This window comes from Streptopelia decaocto (assembly GCF_964273445.1).
Source record: "Streptopelia decaocto genome assembly, chromosome: 4".
Classification (NCBI taxonomy): domain Eukaryota; kingdom Metazoa; phylum Chordata; class Aves; order Columbiformes; family Columbidae; genus Streptopelia; species Streptopelia decaocto.
The window spans coordinates 60440414-60465207 of NC_138658.1; the positions used below are offsets into that span (position 1 = coordinate 60440414).

The 24794-nt window shown below is 36.8% G+C and overlaps 1 protein-coding gene across 4 annotated transcripts in view; it reads right to left on the reverse strand.

Annotated features, from left to right (window-relative positions):
- Nucleotides 1–588: 588 nt before the first annotated feature.
- Nucleotides 589–24794, reverse strand: part of SLIT2 (slit guidance ligand 2) — a 263203-nt gene continuing 238997 nt past the window's right edge. For 3 of the 4 annotated variants that reach the window (XM_082051076.1, XM_082051077.1, XM_082051075.1), the window contains 8 exons: nt 24286–24379; nt 22390–22527; nt 22061–22301; nt 20668–20798; nt 12021–12175; nt 6979–7267; nt 3513–3724; nt 589–2431 (listed from right to left, as the gene is read on the reverse strand). In XM_082051076.1, coding sequence (XP_081907202.1) covers nt 2190–2431; nt 3513–3724; nt 6979–7267; nt 12021–12175; nt 20668–20798; nt 22061–22301; nt 22390–22527; nt 24286–24379 — 1502 coding nt within the window. In that variant the 3' untranslated portion in view covers nt 589–2189. The remainder of the gene's footprint in view (nt 2432–3512; nt 3725–6978; nt 7268–12020; nt 12176–20667; nt 20799–22060; nt 22302–22389; nt 22528–24285; nt 24380–24794) is intronic. The other variant, XM_082051078.1, reaches the window with a different exon arrangement.

The following is a 24794-nucleotide window of genomic DNA, read 5'->3' on the forward strand; positions in this document are numbered from 1 at the left end:
ACTGAAGATGATTCAGAAGTCACAGAAACTGCAAAGGCAGCCTCATGCTAAAGGCTGTTTCATTGGATATTTAGACAAAATCTAAAGTACGCTAACTAAAATAACACAAAAGCATCTGTAAAAATTATATTCTGGAAGAGAAACCTGGTTAAGTATCGTCCCATACAATTGCTTGAGTTTAAAATACTTAGTCCAAGATTAGTGAAAATGAAGCCCTCTGAAAAATCCAATTACTTGCTAAAACAACTGTCAAATTGCCATTTCTATAAACATTAAAATATTTGACTAGACTCAATTTGCCTCTTCATGCAGTGTACTTTATTTTTAAGTCTTTTGTTAATTTTGGTATGAGTTCAGCTGTGTTTGTAATGAAACAACATTTCAGATGTCACTGCCTATAGGTGTAATAATCCCAAATTAATTCCTTCTTCAGATTTTCAGCAATGAATACACTACATCTAGGGTTGGGTTTTATTCTGTTGTTTTTTTTTTTTTTTTTTACCAAATATTCTTTGCAACTACAGATGTTTAATTAAAGGCTGTTAGACAATTTAAACTTCTCAGAATAATACAAATAAAAGCTGTTAATGAAGTAAATATCTGTTTAATTTACAAACATCAGTAGCATTACTGATATCAGTCCAAATAAGACAAAGCACACTGCATTACACATGTACATCTAACTTTTTTGTAAAAAAAATAATAAAATAAAATTGAAAAACATCTGCATTTTTACAGGGTACCCTGGGTTTTACTGAAAGAACACAACCCACTATTGATTACCAATTCTACATTATAATTTAGCAGCAACATGTTAACATGGGGAACATTAGGGCAGTAAAGTAGTTTTATTATTTGGGGAAAGTCACAGTTCTTGATAGCACAGCCTTTTTTTCTTTTTTATAAAAAAGGTAAAGAGCTCCATGGGAATATTAATTTATAAAGATCTACCTTCTAATGTAATTTACTACACGCCATCTTATTTTCTGTAAATACTGTATATAGGGAAAATTAACTTCTCTACAATTGCCACCTAGCGTAAAGACATTTTCTGTCATACATTATGGGTTCTTGGAAGGTGTCCTGAATATCTGCTGTATGTGAAAACTGCAGATTGTCATCACTTTCAGATTCAGTGACACCAAGTGGTCAGATTCTAAGGAAAAGAAAAAGGGGAAAGGGAGGAATAAACAGACTGAAAACATTTACCCCAAGACGACATGCTATGTTAGTTCTATTGCAAAAAGTCCTGATTTTTAAGTCCTTTAAAAAAAAATTACAAAAATACTGGGACAAATATAAATTAATATATATTAAAGCATTGAAAAACAGTAAAAGGGATGGTCTAAAAGGGTAAGTACAATGTACTTTGATACAATAAATATTTCTCAATGAAACCAAATACTGTATAGAGTTGTTTAGAAGTCATAGAAACAGAAATCCATATTATTACTAATTTATCCATCAATAATCTATTTTTATCATCCCCCAAACATTTATATTACAAAAAATTAATACTGGAAAAGGGCAGATAAACACTTTTTAATGCTTCTTTTGCTAACATGCTGACATAAAAGTATACATCATCAGGAGATTTCAGGATTATAGTATATTCTTGTATCTCCCATTTCCCATCCATTAAATGGGACCCATCTTCTCAAGATGCTTAATAATTCCAAAAGATAAAATCTATTTCATACAATTGTTATTTCTGCATAATCTGATTCTTTTCACTCATAATGCTTCCTCATCCATAGGTAAAATGATTGGTACGGTCTGTCAAGACAATAAAATATACTGATACGAAAGTGAAAAAACAAGCCTCATGTTCTGGTCAATATTTCATCTCTGAGCTGTTAAGTTGAAAGTCACATGTGTGTAGTGTCAGTGTATCTTCAGCATGTTATAAAGAAGAATCCGTGTTAAAAGCAGTTAAAGTTTCCCATCTCTGTTGCAATGTTACCAGGTCTTTTTTTTTCTTCAAAGCTCCTCTTGGCTATGAGAAGTCTCAGTTCAAGCACTTGAATCTCTTTTTTTTCAAATGAAGAAAAAGTCTTTATTCTCATAATAAAAATAAGTCTGTTCTGTATTTTACAATATATTTCAAATATTTCCACTATGAAGCATTAATTAGTCCGACACGGCCAATAAGTATACAACATTTCAAAAGACAAGTGTGACAGGGACACTTAGGAGGGACAATTTGTACAGCCACACTTCACTACTTTTTCAACCTCGTCCACAAATGATGACCCGTCAGTGCATTCAAAAGAGTATTTCCGTCTCTTGCTCCTTAGTGGTCCACAGCACTGCCCGGTTGAACATCCTCCTTTACATTCTAGTCTCGATACCTTCTTGGTCGTCTGGCACGCTGCATACCCTTGCTGCTTTTGGTAGTAATCTCGGATTCGTTCCCCTCGACAAGAGACTTCTGTAGAAAACAACATTTGAAATAAGAGATACACTTTTGAGACACAGCTCAAAGAATGGTTGACATTGCTAAGGAAGATTCTGTGTTTCAAATTGCAGTTGGGATCGATATTTTAAAGTTTGAGTCAGACTGTATATTGGAAATTAGTGGTTCTACGAAACATAATTTGATTAATGTTGAGTTTTACTTCTTATACCTCCTATTTTCAGTGAAGTTTATATTATGCATATGTAAACCATAAATACAAAGCTATTATAATGACAAGAAAATTGGAAGCTTAAATCTTTTCCTCTTTTATAAAAAATACACATCTTCTGTTCCTACATTGCTTGCAGCTGGTTCTATTTACTATAGGGAAATGTTTTGGAGAGCATGCAATTTAATTTATTAGACCTGGAGTTTAATATTATTCAAACTGTTATTTAATACAAGCTACATTCCACTAACTTCATAAATTACTGAGGTATAAAACCAGCTAAAAATGAGACATCTGTTAAAAGTTCTACAGCCATATTCTTCTATCCACATATATGTACCATATGAAATAAATGCCATCTGGGGTAAGAGAAAGAGAAAAAGAGGGAGAGAGAGAGCTTTGATAGACAAAGGAAAAATAAAAAGGTAGGGGGAAAAGTCATCCTGTTTTCATCCATCTCACCTGCATAATTCGCTGTGATAAATCAGTTGAAGCTGAGAGGTCAAAAGTAGAGTTTGTGATAAAACTAGGAGCAGAATCATTGGATTTGGCTTCTCAGTTGCAGAAAGCAGAGAAACAATACAGAAAGATACAGCAGGTAAAAGGTAATAGTTAAATATTGCAAAAATGTGTTTCTGAATAAATGCAAAAAAGAGAAATGTTTTCACAGCAAAACATTTGATGAAAAAAATCCTGAAAATGTGAACAAATTCATGGGAAAAGGTTGATTTTTCGCTGAGATAAATTCTTATGGTAAAAACCAAAAAAACTAACAGATGTGTGTATTGTGGGGAAAAAATGTTGGTAATGTTTTTGGCTGTTCATGTTTTGATTAAAAAAAAAATTCTACGACCAAAACAAAAACATGACTTTTAATATTTTTACCTTTATCACAGCTGTCCCCTGTGTATCCGCTGCTGCATTCGCAATATGGTTTCCCAAGTCCTGAAAGCCTGCATTTGCCATGTTTACACCTGATGGATTGGCAGGGGTTAAACAGCTTTTCATCTTCATCACAGAGGACTCCCCCATGTCCCTGCAGGCATTTACAACTGTATGAAAACGCATTGATCGGCAAGCAGGTACCATGCACACATCTACAGGGGAAACAAGCCCAAGAGAATAAAAATAAATTATTCATCAAAGTTCAGGCTAAGCAACATTAACTACAAATACTTTGGACTGTACTCAGAAGAAATTGGTTTTGTTTTTAATGGACTTTTTTAGTGAGATGCAGTGAAGTGGTTGATAATTGGTATGCAGGTTTACACAAAAAAAGCTGCAGTACGGAAATCTGTCTCACCAGAAAACAGCCACTGTAGATGTGTTATGGAAGATTTTTACAGGCCACAGTAATTAAAGCCAGCATTTCCTGTCTACCTAAATTTTCAGCATGCTTTTGAGAAGAACACAGCAAAATCAAGACCAAATATAATCCACTAGAATTAAGTAGAGAAAAAAGACACTCACCTGAAATTCTGGTTCTTGTATCATTTAAAAAACCCACCACATATTGTCACTCATTGAATATGGACCTCCCAGCACAAAGACAGGTCAGGCACTTCCTAGCTGAAACTTTTCTGACCCAAGCAATGGCAGTTTTGAAGCTGAACATGTGCTCTCCCTTCGAATACATCAGTCTTCATTGCCAACTGCCAGTCGTGTGGTCATACAATGTACAAGGCAGGTCTCCACTTCACTGAAAGCCACCAGCCCTCATCTAGCACTCAAGCAGAAACTCACCCCAGATGAGGTTGCATATTATCAAGTCTCACCCAAGTGATGAAACTAGCTGCTCTCTCCATTGAGCTTTGATAATAAGCATTTGTGGCAGGCTCAAAACTTGTTAGACAAAAAAGGCTGCAAGTTAAGCTGCATCTGCTAAGTTCTGATGTACAGAATGGGAACACATAGCTTGTCTTGTCTTGTGAGAGAAGTTGTGTTTCCCAAAAGGAGGATGTTTAACTACCTGTTCCTAGGTGCAAACTGAATATTAGGGGAATTAACCTTCCGAAAACGTCATCAATGACTGATTAACTTTCTTCCTAGAAATAATGTTATTTTCTTTAACTGTTGCCTTGATCCACAAGTTTTCTACCTACATACTGTTTCCTAGGGAGACCACAATGAACATGCCTCTGTAGGGAAAAATGTAATCCTGACATTCAAGGTCACAGTTTATCCTCTCTAATGTTTTTCCTCTCTGTATTGTAAGATCACTGAGCCCACAACCTCCTTTGTAGGTTGTGGCAACTACCTAAATAAATATATAAGTAAATGAAAAGCTTTAGTAAAAAAGAAAAAAAACAACAACATTGATATAAAATAAAATCCTTTTTTCAATTTGAAGACGGCAAAAATTTATATAAAATTGTATTTCATAGTAAAAGAAGAGTTCTGTTAAAAACAATATCTCATTTTGAATTTTTTTAGGTAACCTAGTCTATTTCTGGAAACTTTTTGCTTTGTACTCTACATCGGTACAGTAAGGAATTTGGTAAAATTGAAAAGAATGGACAAGAGCTTTTAACTTTGATAAACTTGCATTAACTATTTAAAACTGTTTCAGTTTATAAAAGTCAACAAGTTCCACGCACCAGTGAACTCTACCTTACAATTCTCCATCTGAACCCTTAATTCTGTGCAAGTGCTTTAGGCATGGTGTAACTTGGTGGAAAAAGAGTATAGGAGGTCATTTTCATCACAAGATATTTAAATGGAAGGCACAGCACATAGCCTCCATTCACATATCCAGTTTAGGATTAAAAGCTAGAAATATAAAACTTAACTAACAGCTTAAGCACTTCCAACTTTCCTGTTATGCAAGAGTCTGTACTTCTGAAAAAACTAGTTCCCTAGAAGATTCCAAATGGTTCCATGGTTGAAGTCTGGTATTCCAAGACAATTAGATTAAGCAACTCAAAATGGAGGGCTTAGACAGTATCACAAAGCAGATAGCTTTTGTTTAGTTTTCATTATGTTTAGCATTTGCTCTGTTCACCATATATAAAACCCTTTTAGGGTATCTGAAGTATAAAGTTGCTTAGGCGACACTGGCATCATGTTGTGTTCTATACAGGCTGATTTAGATATTGAAGCAATCTGTGTCAGGATCTTTGGTAAAGTTCTCCTGGACTCAGGAGATGACTAAATCTTAGCTAATGTCAACTCTTATACTCTTGCTTCCACCTGTTCTTTGAAGCTCTAAATTTCATCTTCAGAATGTACTGAAAGGAACATCAGGCCAAGTGCAAACTCTCAGGCAGAGTTTCCTCTTCTCTAATTTTAGGTACCTATGTCAGGCACTCAAGTTAGATGTATAATTGCCATAAACTCACCACACACTATATGAAAACATCACTTAACATAATTTTATATTGAGATTGAAAATCATCTTATTAGAATCTCTCAGCAAAATCAGGCCACTGGTCCTCAAACGTTATATAGGCCAGAGCACCAAAAAAGCAGCAGCCAAAAGATCCAAGCAGTCTTACTTCACAAGAAAAAAAAAAAAAAAAGAGAGAGAGAAATTTGCCAGACTTTAGTAAGGAGAATGGTAAGGGCAAACAGAATGACATATTTTTGCCTATGACCAATAAGTCCTAAAGAACTTCGAACTTCTGAAGTTTCTGATCTTCTTGTGCTGGGAGACCATGAGCCAAAAAAATGGAATCTGTCTCTATAGTAAATTTGAAAGACGAATATGCATAGATTTCAATCCTCTGATATACCCACATAGACATATCTTTTGCTCTCTCTCTCCACATATATGTACATGACCCTCTATATAAACATACATAAACTGACCCACCAAAAAAGTTCTAGTCAAATCAGCAAAAAGAATTATCACAGAGGACTTAAACAGAAGTTTAACATAAGGGTAGAAATCTATTTTCCTGCTAAAACCCAGGGTACTGTGAAAATATTAAAACAGTAGACATATCAAGTTTTTAAGATACATTAGAGATTAATAATAATAATTATATTTCCTCATTCTAAACAATTATAAATAGGCAAATATATATATATTTTTTTCCATTTGCAACTTCTTCTAAATGATTTTTGTACCAACACTTGTATTGGTGTAACTCATTACAGAAGTTGCCCATGTAAGAACATATCCCAGGCTTTAGGCAGAACTTCAGGGAGATGTGTGTATCTGCTCCCCTAAACTGGGGACTTTTCCTCATTGAATTTATGGAAAGACTATACTAAAACCTGGACAAGGTTTTCACTTGTACATGGCTAGGATATTTTGTTTCTTGCTGAAAAAATGCAAACATTTATGAAAAAATACATATAGCAGAAGACTTATATACATATTATAGTACTGTCTTGAGGAAGGACATACTTATTTCCAAGACATGGGTCGTTAGTTTGTTGATCACAGAGGGGTCCAGTCCATCCTCCTTCACACTCACAGGAAAAGCCTGACTGGCTGGTAGCATGGCATGTTCCATGCACACACACTTTCTTATGACAAGGCTCACAACCTGGCAGAATTCCCACTTGCAGTGGCACATTTCTGAAGTCCTGGAGTTCACTGTTGATATACAGATTACGGATGCAACCATGGAAGCTGGTGCCATTCTGTCCTGGAGACTGGCGTAAAGCTGCTATGTTATTTTTCACAGGCATTCCTAGGAATTAATAACAGCAAATAATCAATGTAATCTTTGCTACAATTTTCTATATTGTTTAACCTATTTTTAAACATTTTAAAAGACATATTTCTTCCTAATTAATTATTCTTAGATATTCAGCCTACAATTATGAGCAACGATCTAGTATTTGGAAATTGTCCTGGCTGTTAAGCATGCATGTAAACCAGGTCCAGACCCATAAGTCTCCAGATTCAGCTGAAGCGATGTATACAGGACTTCCCATAGAAAGCTCACAACTGTGAAAAGGTTCAGATTCATGCCTGGTTTTGACCTACTGCAATTAAGTACAGGAGATTACATAGTTTCTGAATTTCAGAAACACAAAAGTTGTTGAAATTTAACAGCTGATAAATTATTTTTTGTAAGCTGCTAGGATACTCAAATCCAGAAGAATTTAGTAGGACCAGCTCATTAAATTGGAGCTGGCATACAGATTTTATATGTGAAAGTTTGCTAGTGAAAACTACTGGAAAGAAAAGCTCAACAGGAGTAGGTTCCATTACTTTCAAAAATATTTTTGTTCAGCATGCCTCAAAAACAGATTAATAAAAAAGCTACTCATAGTTTGCCATTACAGTTTTGAACAAAGATAGTCAACAGTATCATTCAACATCAATATACATATGTGTAAATATTTCTAGATGGTGTGAATGCCCCTGATGGTGACTATTTCCAGAATAATTCCTCTGTTGTAGTCTGTAACTGTTACAGGTGTAACTGGAGCAGGAGGTATAAGCAGTGCAGTTATTCTGTTATGATCAGTTAATCATTGAAGACTATTTCAGAAGGAACATTACTGTTAAACGTTGTTTCCCTGCAAAAATGAAGTTTCTTCTACTCTTGCTCCCTGAAACTAGTAAGTAAAGGAAATCACAGTGTACTGAGCATTTGAGAAGGATCTGTTTACATGAAAATAAATACGCCTATTAGCTACGTGGGTTTATTCATAGGCAAAATTAACAAATTTCATTCTGCTACTTAGATAACAACCACAGAAAGCAGTAATGTTCTGCATTGTTACTTGTTAACCAAGTAAACTGATACTTCTAATGGTTTTATATAGTAACTCTGAATAGTTAAGAGTAATGTAGAAGTATTATGCAACCTAATGAAGTCCTGCCTTTCATTTAGAGGTTATTGTAATTTCAGTTGTGCTAAGCTTCAGTGACTACAGAAATGAACAATATTGCATCCATAATCCTGAAGAGCCTAATCTCCTTTGATCTTATCAATTAAGTAAAACACACTTGGGACTCTTACATTAAAGGACTGAAACTGCAAACAATCATTAGTTTCCATTTCCTCAACACTATTTGCCATATTCTCAAAATCCAGGGACAAGGCAGACTCATCAAGACCTCTTCACCCTGATGTCTCCCTTGAAAGTAACACTCAGCAAATGTTTAGACGTATGGCCTGAGGTATCTAATAGCAGAATAGATGCACTGAATTTATCCATTGTAAAAATAAAAGCTGCATAAAACTAAGTACACCAAGGCAATGCTAAAATAAATGTTGTTAGGAAAGTTAGATATGATTTCTGGGAACCATATCTCACCAGATAAGATAATATGAGGTATATCACATGTGATTCAGAGATTTTTTTTATCTATGATACAGAAGACATTTGGAAACACGCCTCATGCATATACACAAGCTTTTTCCTTCTCCTTGCAAGGTATCAAGTGTTAGAAGGCAAAAGTGTGTGCAAAAGCTGCTCGTATTCTTCAGCAATATCCCCTAGATAATTTTTAGATAAAGGTTCTTTAACAGTTAGAAAAGAACTGCCACAGAAATAACGCAGACAAATATTTCAGCTCTATTTTCTGAAAGGTAAGAAGGTAGTTCCCATCCCCCTTTGAGCTTTTGGTCACTGAACCTGACTACAGGTAAATTGTCAAATCACTGCTCAAGGAGGCAAATGTTAAGACTCCTAATAACAGTCATACAGTAACACTGTCAAAAGCTGCTAGAACAGAGTAGGCACAAATGGAAAGCAGCTGATGCCCTACCTGTCTCAGAAATAGGGACTTCTGTGAAACAAGGTGCCACTCTCAGCTAGTAAAATACGGTCTAATTTCTGAGAGAAGAATGTGAAGTATCAGTGAAGTCTGCGGCCCCTTTGAAGAGTTTTTGAGAAGAAACAGATTGTCCCTTAAGACTCCTTACAAAAAGCCACGGGTTTTCAATATGATTTACTGAAATCTGTTATAGAAAGACTGAAAAATATATAGTCTATGGATTCTGACCACACAAGAGAGCCATACAGTTGGAAAAAAGTAAAGAGTATAAATCAATTAGCCCTCTTTCTGTAAAAGTAAAGTTAAATTATCCCTTCCAAACCAACCCAAATGTTGTGACCCAAGAATAACTTTGTCAAAAAAAAAAGGGGGTGGGGGGAGGAGGGTGGAGGAGAGAGAAAAGCATACAAGGCCTTGCTGTCAAGTCTGAATTTCATCCTGCCAGCTGAGGTGATGCTTACCAGAAATGCCATTTTAACAGGAAGGTGATAAGAGTAAGTGTAAGCTACATGATGATATAGGTGTCAAACTAAGACTTTGGCAAAGATAAAAATGCTGCATAAAATCCTAGTGAGAATTTGAGTTCTTCACTGATGAAAATGTGTGACTGAATTCTCTAAAAATTCTAGATACAGTTGGATAAGAAAAAAAAAAACAAATCTCAAAAAGATGGGTAATATGAAGATACAAGAGTGAAAGTTAACTATCTCCAGAATTTTAAAGATCATAAATAGATAAACATAGATAAAGAACAGAAAAGTTCTAGAATTGAATACCAGCCTGTTTTTTTTGCTTTATTTTTTAATGTGCTTCTAATGACAGTTTTCATCCTGGTTTGGACCAACATTTTCTATGACAGTGGAAATAACTGTCTGTTTGGAGCCTGAATGTGAAGAATAGAAATAGAAGGAACACAGGCTATCTCTAAGGAATATGAACTAGGATGAAAAACCCTCCTGCTCTTAAGAATCAAACCACTGAAGGAGAAGTTTATTTCCAAAAATATTTCTTCTGATACTTCAAGATGATGATGCAGATTAATATGATTGTTCTAATGGAGACACAGATCTGTAAGGTGAAGAGGTAGGGAGGAGAACCACATGTCACAAATCAACAAGTAAGTGTTAGCACTGCACAGAATAAATGTTTTTAGCTGGAAGTCTAGCCTCATTTCATTAAAAAAGTGCCCATAACAGACAGAGGGATCACTCTGCACTATGCTCAGTTTTCAAGAAGTAGCAAAATTTGCCTTAGCAGTCATTAAATAACAAACTGCTGTTGACAATATAAGTAAGCAAGCATACAGTGTCTTATCAGAATCTAGGACCGTCTCTCCTTCCAAAACACATGGCATAGGACACTGTGCAAACAACACTGTAGAACTGATACACGTGAGAAAATGCAGATGTGCTTCCACAAGGCAACTGTCCTTTGAAGAGTCATGATATGAAGCAATTTTAAAGGCAGCTTATATATTTGATAACTTTAATTCTTTCCTCTGCTGGTATGGGGCGTGATGACTAACGTTGAATTCTGTCTTTCCATCTTACATGGAAGGAAGTAATAACAAAATCTGAAAAGATTTGACAAAAAAAGCTGAAGTGTTTCAACGGAACAGTGGGGATTTTCAGAGACAAAACTCAACTTAGCCCTCATCAATTGTAACCAAGGCACTTGTACCAGTTTTATAGGAGAAACAGACTATTCTTGATCTGAATCAAAGTAGCTTCCTGTTTTTCTTTCCTATCACAGAGAGATCTAAGCAGCCAGCCTGAGGTTTTCCATGTATTTAGAAAGAGGATAAAAAGCATCTTTGCTGGAGGAAATAGGCATCTCATGAATGTACTACTGATAGCATGATTTTTTTGCAAGGAGACAAGATGCTCAAGTCTAAAAACTCAGACACAAAACACTGATCACTAAGAACTTAGACTTGCTACCAAGGACAGTAGGAACGCAAAAAGTGGTAGCTGAAGTTTCTGACTCTTTTACCTACATCATGCAGGCCCATCAGAAATTTAACACACTCCTGGTTAAAACAATGGGCTTGAGTCCATTGTTCTACAAAGTAAATTGCAGCAAATGATCAAAAATGTTTCAAATGGTTTATCTCCACAATCACCTACTACTAGTTTTACTGAAACAAATAATTCTTCTCAAAACAAAACAAAAAATCCAAACCCTGCCACATACTGTGAGGCAACTGTCCAAATGGCTCCCTTCTTATACCATAATTCATATCAGCCCTAAGCAATAAAATCTCCAGACAGAAATTATACTTCATGGCTTGACACCTTACTGCCATTTCCTGCAGATAGGTATACAGTGAAATAGAGATGCAAAACATGATCGAAACAGAATGTCACCGTTCTACACTTCCTGAAGAGTTTTCTGAATAGGTGACTACTACATCTTCAGGTAACTAATCAATATTAAACATATTTCTTCACTATAATAGAAAGGTACACAACAGTAGAAAATTATAGAATTTTACAGTGGGCATCAAATATCCATACTGATAAAAAGGCAACAGGTGCAATTTGAGGATATACTATTTATTAAAGTTGAAACTGTTCACATTATCTGTTGAGGTTTCATCTTAAGGTGTTATCTCAATGAAGGAGTCTCTCACCATGTGTTTATTAATGTATGTTACCAGAGTAAACTAGCTATGAAACTGTTAGTAAGAAGCTGTATGATCCTCTTACCTCCTACATACAGTGGAGAATCAAAATTCAGAGTGGATTGCTTGGACAAATTGGTAATTATCTTGGGGCTTCCTCCATCAATAGATAAAGACAGAATCTGGTCCATAGCTAGCAGCTCCACAATGTGAAAATTGCCGTCATTAATAGTTTCCACGCTGTAAAATAAACATTATTATTAATTTTAAACAGTTAGAATAGTTTTTGATCTTCTTCCTCTTTAATAGTTATTACAGCTTCACAATAGAACTTCTCCAGGAGTGCAGTCTCCTGAAAGCTACATTTTAAGTAAGGATGTGCATATATGCCTAAGAGCTAATATAATACTCATTCAATAAAACTCTATTAGTAATAAGTATTGTAAATTAATAGCCCTTTTTCTTTCAAAGTTATTCCTGTACTCATTAAGTAATGAACTGTGTAAATATAAATGATATTCTAAACATCCATTGAGATATATCTACTAGGCAGGAAGAAAAACACAAAGCAGTTTGGAGCTCTTCTGCAAAAATAATCAGAGGGCTGGAACACCTTTTCCATGAAAAAAAGGCTGAGAGAGTTTTGGGATTGTTCAGTCTGGAGAATGCTCATGGGAGACCTTTTGTGGCCTTTCAATACTTAGAAGGTCCTTATAAGAAAATCGGAGAGAGGCTTTTTACCAGGGCCAGTAGTGATAGGACAAGAGGTAACCATTTTAAACTAAAATAGGGTAGATTTAAGTTAGACAGAATCTATACAGTTAAAGAAGATGACATAAAGTAGAAATTATTTAATATGAGGGTGATGGAACACTGGGATGGGTTGCCAGAGAAGTTGTGGGTGCCCCGTCATTTGAAATGGTCACGGCTAGGTTGGATGGGGCTTTGAGCAACCTGGTCTAGTGGAAGGTGCCCCTGCCTATGGCAAGGGGGGTAGAACTAGATGATCTTTAAGCTCCCTGACAACCCAAACCCTTCTATGATTCTAACATTATTTCAAGATACTATTTGTACACATGCATGTGTAAACGCCTGTGTATCTTACATGTTGCATAGTATTTGGTATACATATTTTGCAAGTCTGAAGGCGTGAGTCAACTACAGTGATATATAAAATGCTAGCACAAGATATGAACACTGCCCAAAGGGTGTCATGTAGACGCAGCTTGTTTGTGCTTATGTTGTGTCAGGAAAAGCCTACACATGTTACTAAGTGGAAGAAATGGCTGCCTATGCTTACCAGACTCAATATCTACCCAGCCAATGTTTAAGTGCAGGGTAACTGCTATGCACTTGAATAAAATTGAAGTACATCACAGAATGAAGGATATTATTACTCAGTGCAGAGGCTGAATATATCATTGTACTTACATTACTTCTAGCCCATTTTCCACTGAAGAATAAAGAGCTGAATGTATGGCTGCATGGCAGTTATGGCAATGAGCTGTAGTCTAGAGACCAGACATTACGACCATTCCCATGAGGACCTTTATTTGCTCCAGGGCACCATCAAATAAGTGAGCTTAAGCCTTTGAAAAAGTTATTTAAATGAACCAATTGTATGATAGCCTGAGACGGACTGAGCAGTCACACAGTCAGTTAGCTCTTCTCATTAGAAAAGCAGCATAGCTGAAAGGGATTAGCTTCCTAAACCTCAAGGCAAAAAAAATTCAAGTAAATTATCTTATAACATCCTTGGCAAAGCTTTAATTAACCTAACTGCTTTTGTCCTGGAACAGATCAGAAGCACTAATACGGTCATTTACAGCTGTGACACATTAAATAACTTCTTCACTATTTATTACCAACTTTAAGTACATGGATGGGCTCAGCTCAATATGGATAAAGGATGGTAACATGCGTGCTTTACATAAACTCAGCTCTATATGAAAGTGCAAACACACACCAGAGCAGACACTGCCAGAATAAACACTTTTGAGGCGTGCTAGGTTTCATGGGGGGAAGGAAAAGGTCAGGGTTCATAATTCATAAAGACTAAGTTCTATTCAAGGTATTGAGAGGTTTGTTTGCTGTGATCAAGCAATAGGAAAAGTGACAGGATTAATTTATTTAATGTATTTCAATGAATCTGAGGAAAAAAAAATGTGCTAAGAAATCAAAATGCATATGGCTTCTTGACTTAAGTGACCAAGAAACCCTAATATAATGTTCTTATTCTAAGGAAACTCATGTTATTTTACAACATATTAACCTTTCACATAATAGTATTTAATAGGATGAGAGCAACACAGAACATGCATTTTTATAGCAAGAGGTCATTCCATGGATGTATAAAACATAATGTGTAAATGGAATGTGTCTCTGTTAAGAGTGATTATTAAAAGCTTCTAGTTCAAACTGTTTTACTGGTAAAAATTTACTGCAGAAAGAGGAGCCCTCCTAGGTAAGGGTGGTTTAAATTAAAGGGGAAATAAACACAAGGTATATCTGTGCAATATTTCCTGCCAATGCACTCATATTACTTCTAGCCTATTTCCCACTGGAGAAATGAGAGCTGAATGCATAGATCCTAGTGGAAAGCTGTAAGAAAAAATGTTTTAGAGCTTCTGGAACTCTATAGAAGAATAATGATTTGAGAAGAAATATTCCCATAATTTCAATACGTATATGAAGACAACTAGTTTACAGAATGAAAAAAGTATTTTTAATGTGTGTGTTTAAAAAAAAAAGGATGTCCAGAGAGAACAAAACCCAAGTGGATCAACTTTTCCCAAATAACCATCTCCAATGAATTGCTTTTCTTTATTGGTCTTGTCACTGCCATCATCTCATCTTGTTACTCAGACTGACTGATGAGTGCTTTTGGGATGATGGCAGTCAAATCCCATTGGTAAAGCAGTTTTCATTCACTCTGCACAGCTAGACTGCTGTTATTGTTGATCCTCTATATTTATAATGATTAATCTGTTTGTAAATTTAATGTGTTGCTACTGTAAACATCTCTGTAGGCTTTACAAGTCCTATGTGATTCCTTTTCAACACACTATTCCTTGACTGTAATTAATATTATGTAACTATTTGAATCTCTTCATTGGTTCATTTTTTTTTTTTATTTTGGCCTCTGTTTCAGGCATCGCGTCATTGTTCAGTGGAGTACAACCTCTCATATTCTTTTTCCTATACTATCCATGAACCTTTACTTAATGAAATCTGTAAATCTCTTGATAAACTTCTCAGTTCTTAAACATTAGGAGTTAAAATAGTCTTTTCTTCATATCCTACCCTGTGGGAGATGGTGAGTGATTGCAATTGCACCACTTCTGTCTCTCTTTTTTTTTATTCTTCCTCCTTTCCTTTCCTTTCCTTTCCTTTCCTTTCCTTTCCTTTCCTTTCCTTTCCTTTCCTTTCCTTTCCTTTCCTTTCCTTTCCTTTCCTTTCCTTTCCTTTCCTTTCCTTTCCTTTCCTTTCCTTTCCTTTCCTTTCCTTTCCTTTCCTTTCCTTTCCTTTCCTTTCCTTCCCTTCCCTTCCCTTCCCTTCCCTTCCCTTCCCTTCCCTTCCCTTCCCTTCCCTTCCCTTCCCTTCCCTTCCCTTCCCTTCCCTTCCCTTCCCTTCCCTTCCCTTCCCTTCCCTTCCCTTCCCTTCCCTTCCCTTCCCTTCCCTTCCCCTTCCCTTTCCCTTCCCTTCCCTTTCCCTTCCCTTTCCCTTCCCTTTCCCTTCCTTCCCTTTCCCCTTCCCCTTCCCTTTCCCCTTCCCTTTCTTCTCCACTGTCCTTTGGTTATTAAACTATTTTTATCTCAACCTATGATTTTTCTGACTTTTCCTTTTCTCTTCCCCTGTCCCATTGGGGGTGGAAGGGGAGGTGAGGAGCTGTGTGGCACTTAGCTACCTACAGAGATAACCCACAACATTGTTTCTCAATATTATTTTACCTATTTATAATTTTGGTAAACTTCAACTGTTTCTTCTATTCATAAAATTTTCCATACTGAATGGTGCCTGAAACTGATTTTTATTTTTCTAAACAGACTAGATAGTTTCCCAAACTGAAGGGAACACACTTCTAAGTCTTAGGCTATTAATCCTGCCTTGTAGGTCATAATATTTGTCAGGGGGCTGGCATCATGTCTATCTATTTGTCACCTTTCTGAAAATATACTGAGGCAAGGTGTTAAAATCTTGAAAATATGGAAGTCTACAGAAACGGGATGGCTAGATGTCCAAAATCTTTGTCCGTGTTGTCTGTATTTCAACACACAGATGTTTAGCACCTTAGTTGTACTTCTGGGTCTGTCAACCCAACCCATTCAACAAGAAGGTATTGCCTTAGCTAGATCAAGTTTACATGGACAGAGGAAGAAACTGTGTGGTTCTCAGTCAGAAGCAGCAAAAGTTAGGCCTACAGAGAAAGAAGAGGTAAGACTGGGCAAGAAATGGTTGGAATAAAGCAAGAATTGGAGTAATGGCTGGTAGTGGATTTTAAGGAAAACAGAACTGGAAATTGAGTCAAGGAGGAGACTGGAAAAGACAAACAAAGAAGAAAATTGAATCAGTAGGTTAATGTAGATTATGCCTGTGAGCAGTTTTTGAAAAAAGATTATCAGATCTAGCTGGTTTAGGAAAAAAAAAAAAAGGAGGAAGGAAAGAAATCGAAGGGAGGGACTGAAAGAAAGACAGGAAATATGACAGGAGACAGCTTTAATAGGTAACAAAGGCACAGAAAGACAACATGCAATGAAGGGGTGAAAAGAAGTAAAGAGCTTAAAGAGGGCAGGAATTGTCACAAATATCCTAGGAAGGTAAAAACAGTAAGAACTAGAAACAGGGATGGCTGGAAACAGAAGTTAGAAAAATACAAATAGGTTGGAAAGGATGAAGAGATTAGCGCATCATGTGTAAAAGATCCTTTCCTACAAACATATTCCTTTCTAGAACCTTAAATACACAGTGATCACTAGACACACAAACATACATACAGATGAGGAAATGTATACATTGCTTCCTACATATGCACTTCCATCAAGGGCAAGACTGTGCTACCATTGATCTCAGTACCATTATGTGATGTTTTCAAATATCCTAAAAACATCCTCCTAAATATCCTCCTAAAAATATCCAAATATCCTCTTAAAAAATTGCCATCATGCTTCTTTGAAATGAAAGGGAGGTTAATAAAATACAAGCGTGTATCTGCTTCACTTACAACTGTGTCACCCTGTAACACTTCACTAGATTTCTAATCCCTTTTTTTACTGCACCTGCATTCTCCTCTTGTCGCATAATTCAAAACAGCTGATCAAAACTAAAGAGAGGAGTTGCTTCTAATTGATCTTTAATATTAACCTAATTGGGACCTGTGACAGTTGCACATTCCCCTGAGATCTGGAGCCTTCAATGGAATTGCTGATGGCTCCTTTTCTGATCCACTGTGCCTGTCCCCATGTACTCGCCCGGGGTGGTACCGAGGTGCTGACAGTCACAGACTCCCCTATCCCAGGGCATGGTGACTTCACCTCCACCCAGCTGGTGGGGCAGGAGGGCTGGGATCCTCAGTAAATTGACAGGATCATAGAATCATAGAATCATTTCGGTTGGAAGAGACCCTCAGGATCACTGAGTCCAACTATAACCTAACCTAAATCTAGCACTAAACCATGTCCCTAAGAACCTTGCCTAGGTGGGGCCACACCAGCACTGAGTTCAGTGGCACAATCACTTCTCTAGTCCTGCTGGCCACACTATTCCTGATACAAGCCAGGATACTGTTGGCCTTTGTGGCCACCTGGGCACATTGCTGACTCATATTCACCCAGCTGTCAATCAACACCCCCAGATCCCTCTCTCTCAGGCAGCTTTCCAGCCACTCTTCCCCGAGCCTGTAGCACTGCCTGTGGTTGATATGACTCAAGTGCAAGACTCAACACTCGGCCTTGTTGAACCTCCTACAATTGGCCTCAGCCCAATGATTCAGCTGGTATGGCCTTCCTACCCTCCAGCAGATCAACAGTCCCACCCAATTTGGTCTCATCTGCAACGTTAGTAAGGGTGCACTCAATTCCTTAATCTAGATCATCATTAAAGAGATTAAACAGTACTGGCCCCAATACTGAGCCCTGGGGAACACCACTTGTGACCGGCTGCCAGCTGGATTTGGCTCCATTCACTACAACTCTTTGGGCCCGGCCCTCCAGCCAGTTCTTTATCCATCACAGAGTACACCCAGCCAGGCCATGAGCTGCCAGCTTCTCCAGGAGAATGCTGTGGGATATTGTCAAAGGCCTTACTGAAGTCTAAGTACACAACATCCACAGCCTTTCCCTCACCTACTAGTTGGGTCACCTTGTCATAGAAGGACATCAGGTTGGTCAAACAGGACCTGCCTTTCATAAACCCATGTTGACTGGGCCTGATCATATGGTTCTCTCGTAAGTGCTGTGTGATGTTACTCAAGATCATCTGCTCCATGACCTTGCCCAGCACTGAGGTTAACAAAGGAGGTGCCCAGAGTAGTTGCGAAGCTTCTGGACCTTGTTGTAATGTCACAGCCAGATCTGACCAGGCTATAGAACAGGGTCCCTGCTGAAGAACCCCTTGGAGTGCTCTTCTCGGAGCAGTGAATCTGTGAACTAGAGCCCTACCCTTAGACTGGGACGCCATTTAAGGAGACTTCCTGGGATTGAAAGCGCCTCACCTCCTCATTTGGGTGAGTGTTTATTTATTGGATATATCTTTGAATGAGTCCTTGCCTAACCCAGGCAAGTGTGAGCCCTCATCTAACCAAGGTGAGTGATTATTTCTTGTGGATACCCTGGAGTGAGCGGCCTCTGGTTTTGTTTCTCCTGAGTGAATGCGTGCACATTGTGGATCCTCATGATTCTTCTGTTGTCCTACCCCAATAATCTCCTCAACTGATACCTGAACCTGTATTTTATGTTGTTGGAGTGCTAATTGTATAAACCCCGTTTCTAGTTGGTTTATTGGTTACACTTTTCTGGCTAGAATAAAGTCTATTTTGGAACTTGTTGTCTCCCTAAAATTGCCTTTTGGTGTGCCTCCATGACAGGACCGTTTCTTAATTGATTTGTTATTAGTCTCTTCTACATTTATGGTTTTTCATTTTACCTGCATGAGTATTGATTTCCAATCTTTTTCTAGAAAACTAAAATGGACAAGTGTGGATTACCAGTATATATTATATTCCAGTAATACCGGAGGAAGTGTTGAATAAGGAAATATTTGTTTTGAATGGGAAGAAGTAGTCTCAATAGATTAAACAAATAGGAGCAAAAATAACTTGAAATTACATATGATCCTGATTTCTGTTGCTTCCTATTCTCAGATAGCTGTACCTATCAAAATAAAAATTAACAAAAATAAACTCCTGAACAAAACAATCTAAACTTCTTCTTTAGTACTATTCCAGATAGAAAAAAAAAAATCTTATTTTAAATTGTAGTCATTGAGAAAAATGAATGTTTCATGCAATTTTAAATTTGTGTTAAATACTTCAGTCTCCTGTAAAGTAAAATCCTATTTTTAATATATTAAAATTTAGACAATTAAAATACATATACTATTTCCATATGTTAAACCATGTCATGGAATTGTAAAAAAAACTTATGAAATCCATATTGCATCAGAAAAGAAAAGCAACCTTAAGATGCTTATTGTAAAAGGCTGTTTTTACTAAACAACTTTATATTGTATTTTATAGGAATGAGCTTTTTTCTGCAGAATGCTTTTAGTAATCTACTAAAATGATATTTCCCTTGGTGCTATTACCTAACAAAGTTTAGCACTGTTTCCCTGCTATATAAACTTAAGCTTTTGATTTTATATTGCCATTTAAGTGCAATCATTTCTAAAAATTATTTTCAATGACATGTCCCTTATAGAATGCAGAACAATGGTAGCTGCTACACGCTCCAGCAAGTAAACATACACTAGATACACACTGTTGTCTTTTTGTTCACTCTTGCAATGTCTGTCTTCAAGTTCTTGAGAAGTTACATAAAACCTCTCTGGAAATTCAGGTGGTAATTCTTCAGAGAATCAGAGGAATTTGACTTAAAAAAAACCTGAAAAATTATGCTCCAGAAGCAGATGTGGATTCTGCCTTTTAAAGACTTTGGAAGCAAAAAGCCCCACAACATTTCTTTTTCAAGGCTAGTGCCTTTTTTCAGAATCAGGTTTGTAGCTTTCTCTTCATCTGACAGGGAAAAGTCCCACATTATATGATTGCCTAACACCGAAGAGAAGAGAAGAGAAGAGAAGAGAAGAGAAGAGAAGAGAAGAGAAGAGAAGAGAAGAGAAGAGAAGAGAAGAGAAGAGAAGAGAAGAGAAACTTCCATTTAATTTCTGCTTATGCAGTATAGTTCTGCACTCTACCCCGCACAAGAGGAAATTATTTGGCAGTAACATAATGGAAAAAACTCTACTTCCACATGTAAGCTTTACACAAACGTATAAATATTCTGCTGAAAGCTAACTCTTACTCAGTTTTAATGGATGAAATAATATATTATCTTTCTGACTTATCTGCAGTAGAGTTATTTTCCAGGCCAAATCTTGTCTTTTGGCAATAGTCTTTCTATGTCTGACAACACATTCATTTGCATATATTTTTTTCAACCATCTATTCCAAAACATGTCTTTGATATAAGGACTTAATACATATTGTGTTTCAGTTGGAAATTTGTTTCATCTGAGTTCACCTGTAAATAGCAGAGGCTGGATAAGATCCTGTGTCATAACTGACCCTCACTCTACCCCGGTACAGCTCTACTGCTATATGATCTTTATCGCCTTTGTAGAGCAGGATCCCACTGTCTTCATCTGTGGCAATCTAGATAAAAGAAAGAAACACTTAGAAAGAACTAAAAATAAATATCAAATCAACATGCTGTTTTAAGTGAATCTTTGAATTTACTGCCATAGTATTATAAAATTCTTCCTTGAAGGACAACCTGACAAATTTTTTTCTCTTCACAGCATCATGGAATGCCCCAAGTTGGAAGGGACCCACAATGACCATCGAGTCCAACTCCTGTCCCTGCATATGACAACCCTAAAATTCACACCATGTGTCTGAGGGAGTGGTTCAATTGCTTCATGAACACTGTCAGGCTTGGGGCCGTGACACCTCCCTGGGGAGCCTGTTCCAGTTCTCCACTACCCTCTGGGTGAAGAACCTTTTCCTAATGTCCAGCCTAAACCACCCCTGGCACATCTTCCTGCTATTCCCTCGGGTTCTGTTGCTGGTCACCAGACAGAAGAGATCAGTGCCTGTCCCTCCTCCCCTTGTGAGGAAGCTGTAGACCACAATGAGGTCTCCTCTTAGTCTCCTCCAGGCTGAACAAACCAAGTCACTTCAGCTGCTCCTCATATGATGTCCCCTCTACACCCTTCACCAACTTCGCAGCCCTTTTCTGGACACTCTCCAGTAGCTTAATATCTTTTTTGTCCTGTGGCACCCAGACCTGCACACAGTGCTCCAGATGAGGCCGCACCAGTGCAGAGCAGAGCAGGACAATCACCTCCCTTGCCCGGCTGGCAATGCTGTGCTTGATGCACCCAGGACACAGTTGGCCCTCTTGGCTGCCAGGACACACTGTTGGCTCATGCTCAACTTGCCGTCAACTAGAATTTCCAGATCCCTCTCCACAGAGTTGCTCTCCAACATCTCACAGAATCACAGAATGTTAGGGATTGGAAGGGACCTCGAAAGATCATCTAGTCCAATCCCTGCTGGAGCAGGAACACCTAGATGAGGTTACACAGGAACATCTCCAGGTGGGTTTTGAATGTCTCCAGAGTAGGAGACTCCACAACCTCCCTGGGCAGCCTGTTCCAGTGTTCTGTTACCCTTACTGAGAAGATTCTTCTCAAATTTAAGTGGAACCTCTTGTGTTCTCACCTCTTTCCTATCAAGAAGCCCATCTATTTCAATATGAATACAGAGTTATTCCAGTGACTCTTCGAGATTTTTATCCCAAACTCTGAAAAGCTCTTTAAGTGAGCCAATGACAACTTTGGCTGATTTCCCACCCCATGTAAAGTCATTTACACGCTTTTCCAGATCAGAATCTGCAACACAAGCAATCTTACCTGTAGAGTGATATTGGTTTGGGGACGTATCTTAGCTGAAGGTATTTGTAGATAGGATTCTTTGTTGACAAAGTTTATACTGATCAGCTTTTCACATTTCTCACCCTGGTAGCCTGATAAACACTGACAGATGGGTTCACTCTCTTTTATGATACATTGGGCTCCATTTTGACATTCATAATTATCACAAGGGCTGGTGCGAGGTAGAACCATTGGTGGTGAAAACTCACAAAACAAGCCACTAAATACAAACAGAAAAATTAGTATTTCCAGGAAAAGCAACTTTGATATAAGACATACATGTTTGTATTGTCTTAGATCATTCTCACCTGTATCCTTCTGGGCAAATACACGTATATCCATTAACTGCATCAGTACACTGTGCTCCATTTTTACATTTGTTGTCCTGGCAGTCATCAAAGTCAATATCACAATGCTCACCTACATATCCAGGTGTGCAATCACATCTGTGAAACAGGATAGCACAGTGTCTTTTAGCAATACTTATGACAAAGCTAAGGAACTGCTGAATTGTTTAAAACTCAAGAAAAAAAAAAGCATTACTGGGACTTTGTGTGTAAAGACTATGTAGCTTAATCATGTTATTATATGGGAGTTTGCATATGTAATGAATACAGGTTTGCTAGTTACACATGCCTACTCATCTGCCATTATACTGATGAATTGTGGTTTAAATCTAGAAAGCCCTCATGAATCATTTTGACAGTTCTTCTTGGAATTAATGAGTAATGCAGAATGTTACAGGATGTTTTAAGTGACTGCAAACACTAAAAACAATCAATGTGCTTAGTTGCTGAAACTGAGACAAATAAACGAAGGTTTGTACTATACTGCTGGATATTTTCTTTGTCAGCTGAACAGCTATGAATGGATGAAGGCTGCATTTATACAGTTCAGCGATTATGCATACATTTTTCCCCTTGAAGTTCCACCAGCCTGATTTACTATAAATAGGTTAGTGGACTAAGAGAAATCTCAAAACACATCCTCTGCCCTCCCTGAGCCCCCACTAAACTAGACACAGCAAATCCTCAAGACAGTATGTAATTTTTTTTTCATTTTAAATTTTTTTTCCCCATGCAACTCTCATTGCTAAAGCTAGTGACAGTTCTTCAGGGAACTCTCATATATTAGACTGTTTGAATGACCAGAACTCTGTGAAAAATGAATTGAAAAGATTACTAATTCATGCATCCACATTTTTTTTAAAAATTAGGATGTATGTAATTGATTTAATTAGATCTTGTGATTCCTTCCTTGTGTTGTTTCTTTGAGTATCTAAAATTTGCACTGAAGTTCCGAGAGTGGTTTTAAATAGCTGTGTAACTTTCAATTAAGTACTTCAATCAAATGTCTCAATTTTTATTCAATAACATATACAAATAAGGAAAAAAAAATAAAGCATGCTATTAAAAAGCTGAATAAGTGAGACACATGCTTGAAGTTACTGCATCTGCTATTTTCTGATTTAAAATCTCAGAAAGTAACATGGAAGATTAATGAACAAGGCAGTAAAATATAAGATGCCAATCTAGGTTTACTGAAGTGGCATGAAGAAAATAAACATAACACACATCAATTTCAATGTAACAAGTTTTCTATTTTCCAGCTGAAAATTATCAACTTCATTTCATGTGCATTTGAATACTTAATATATTTGAATAATTCTTGCCATATTTTAAATAAAATATCATTTCATAAGTATAAGATTTTATCACAAGAGCATACCGTGCATAAAACAGGTGCTTATGACAACAATTGGAAGCTGTAGGTTTCCTGTCTTTATTAACCTAAAGCCTATTACAACAAGGTTAAATTGTGCATACTAATTATTATAAAGATATGGTATAATTTAAGATTAGTTTTCCTGGGGCTGGACTTCTTTTGGTTTATATCTTTCAGTATGCCTTCCTAATAAGGTCTTTCACAATTACTTCTCAGAAAGCAGCATAATTATTCCACTCAAATGAAATGCAATTATTTTCCTCCTGTCCAAGCTACTAAAAGAGTCACATTAACTAACTGCTCTACTCTGCATTCCTATTTAAAATCTGGCTGAAAGTAGAACTGTTAAGGATCAGTAAAAATCCGTACAACGTATTTAAGATAATAATGTAGATCTACATGAAAATAACGGCCTATTCTGCCGTAATGTTTGATAATAACTGAAATTAGTATCTTGAGAACAGAACTTGTAGACTTACTTGTATCCTTTGGCTGTCAAGATACACTTTGAGTCATGCTGGCAAGGATTCAGGTTTTGAGCACAGAAATCTAGTTTCTCCTCACAAAGCTCACCTGAAATATAATGAATTCTGTCAATTCAGTGAAAACATCACAGTAACCTGAAAAGAGTTGTTTCTATTTTAAAAGTAACATTTTTTTTAAACTGAAAAATGCATACTTAATGATATAGTAACAATTATTACCTTTATAATGAATACTAATAAATAAATATTAATAAATAAATATTAACAACACACACTCATCTTTCTGATAACTCCTTTATTAAAAAAATAGTTCAATGTGAATCATCTATCTATGGATATAAATGATAATTTTGTGAAAAAATATTTTTTGTTCACAATGTTTATCTAGCTACACTGTATAGCAAAACACTAGTGACTGAATCTCTCCTCACTAGGACAAACAAGCCATCAATATGCTTTTCTCTTATTTACTTCTTAGCACACTACACACAGAAATACCCAGA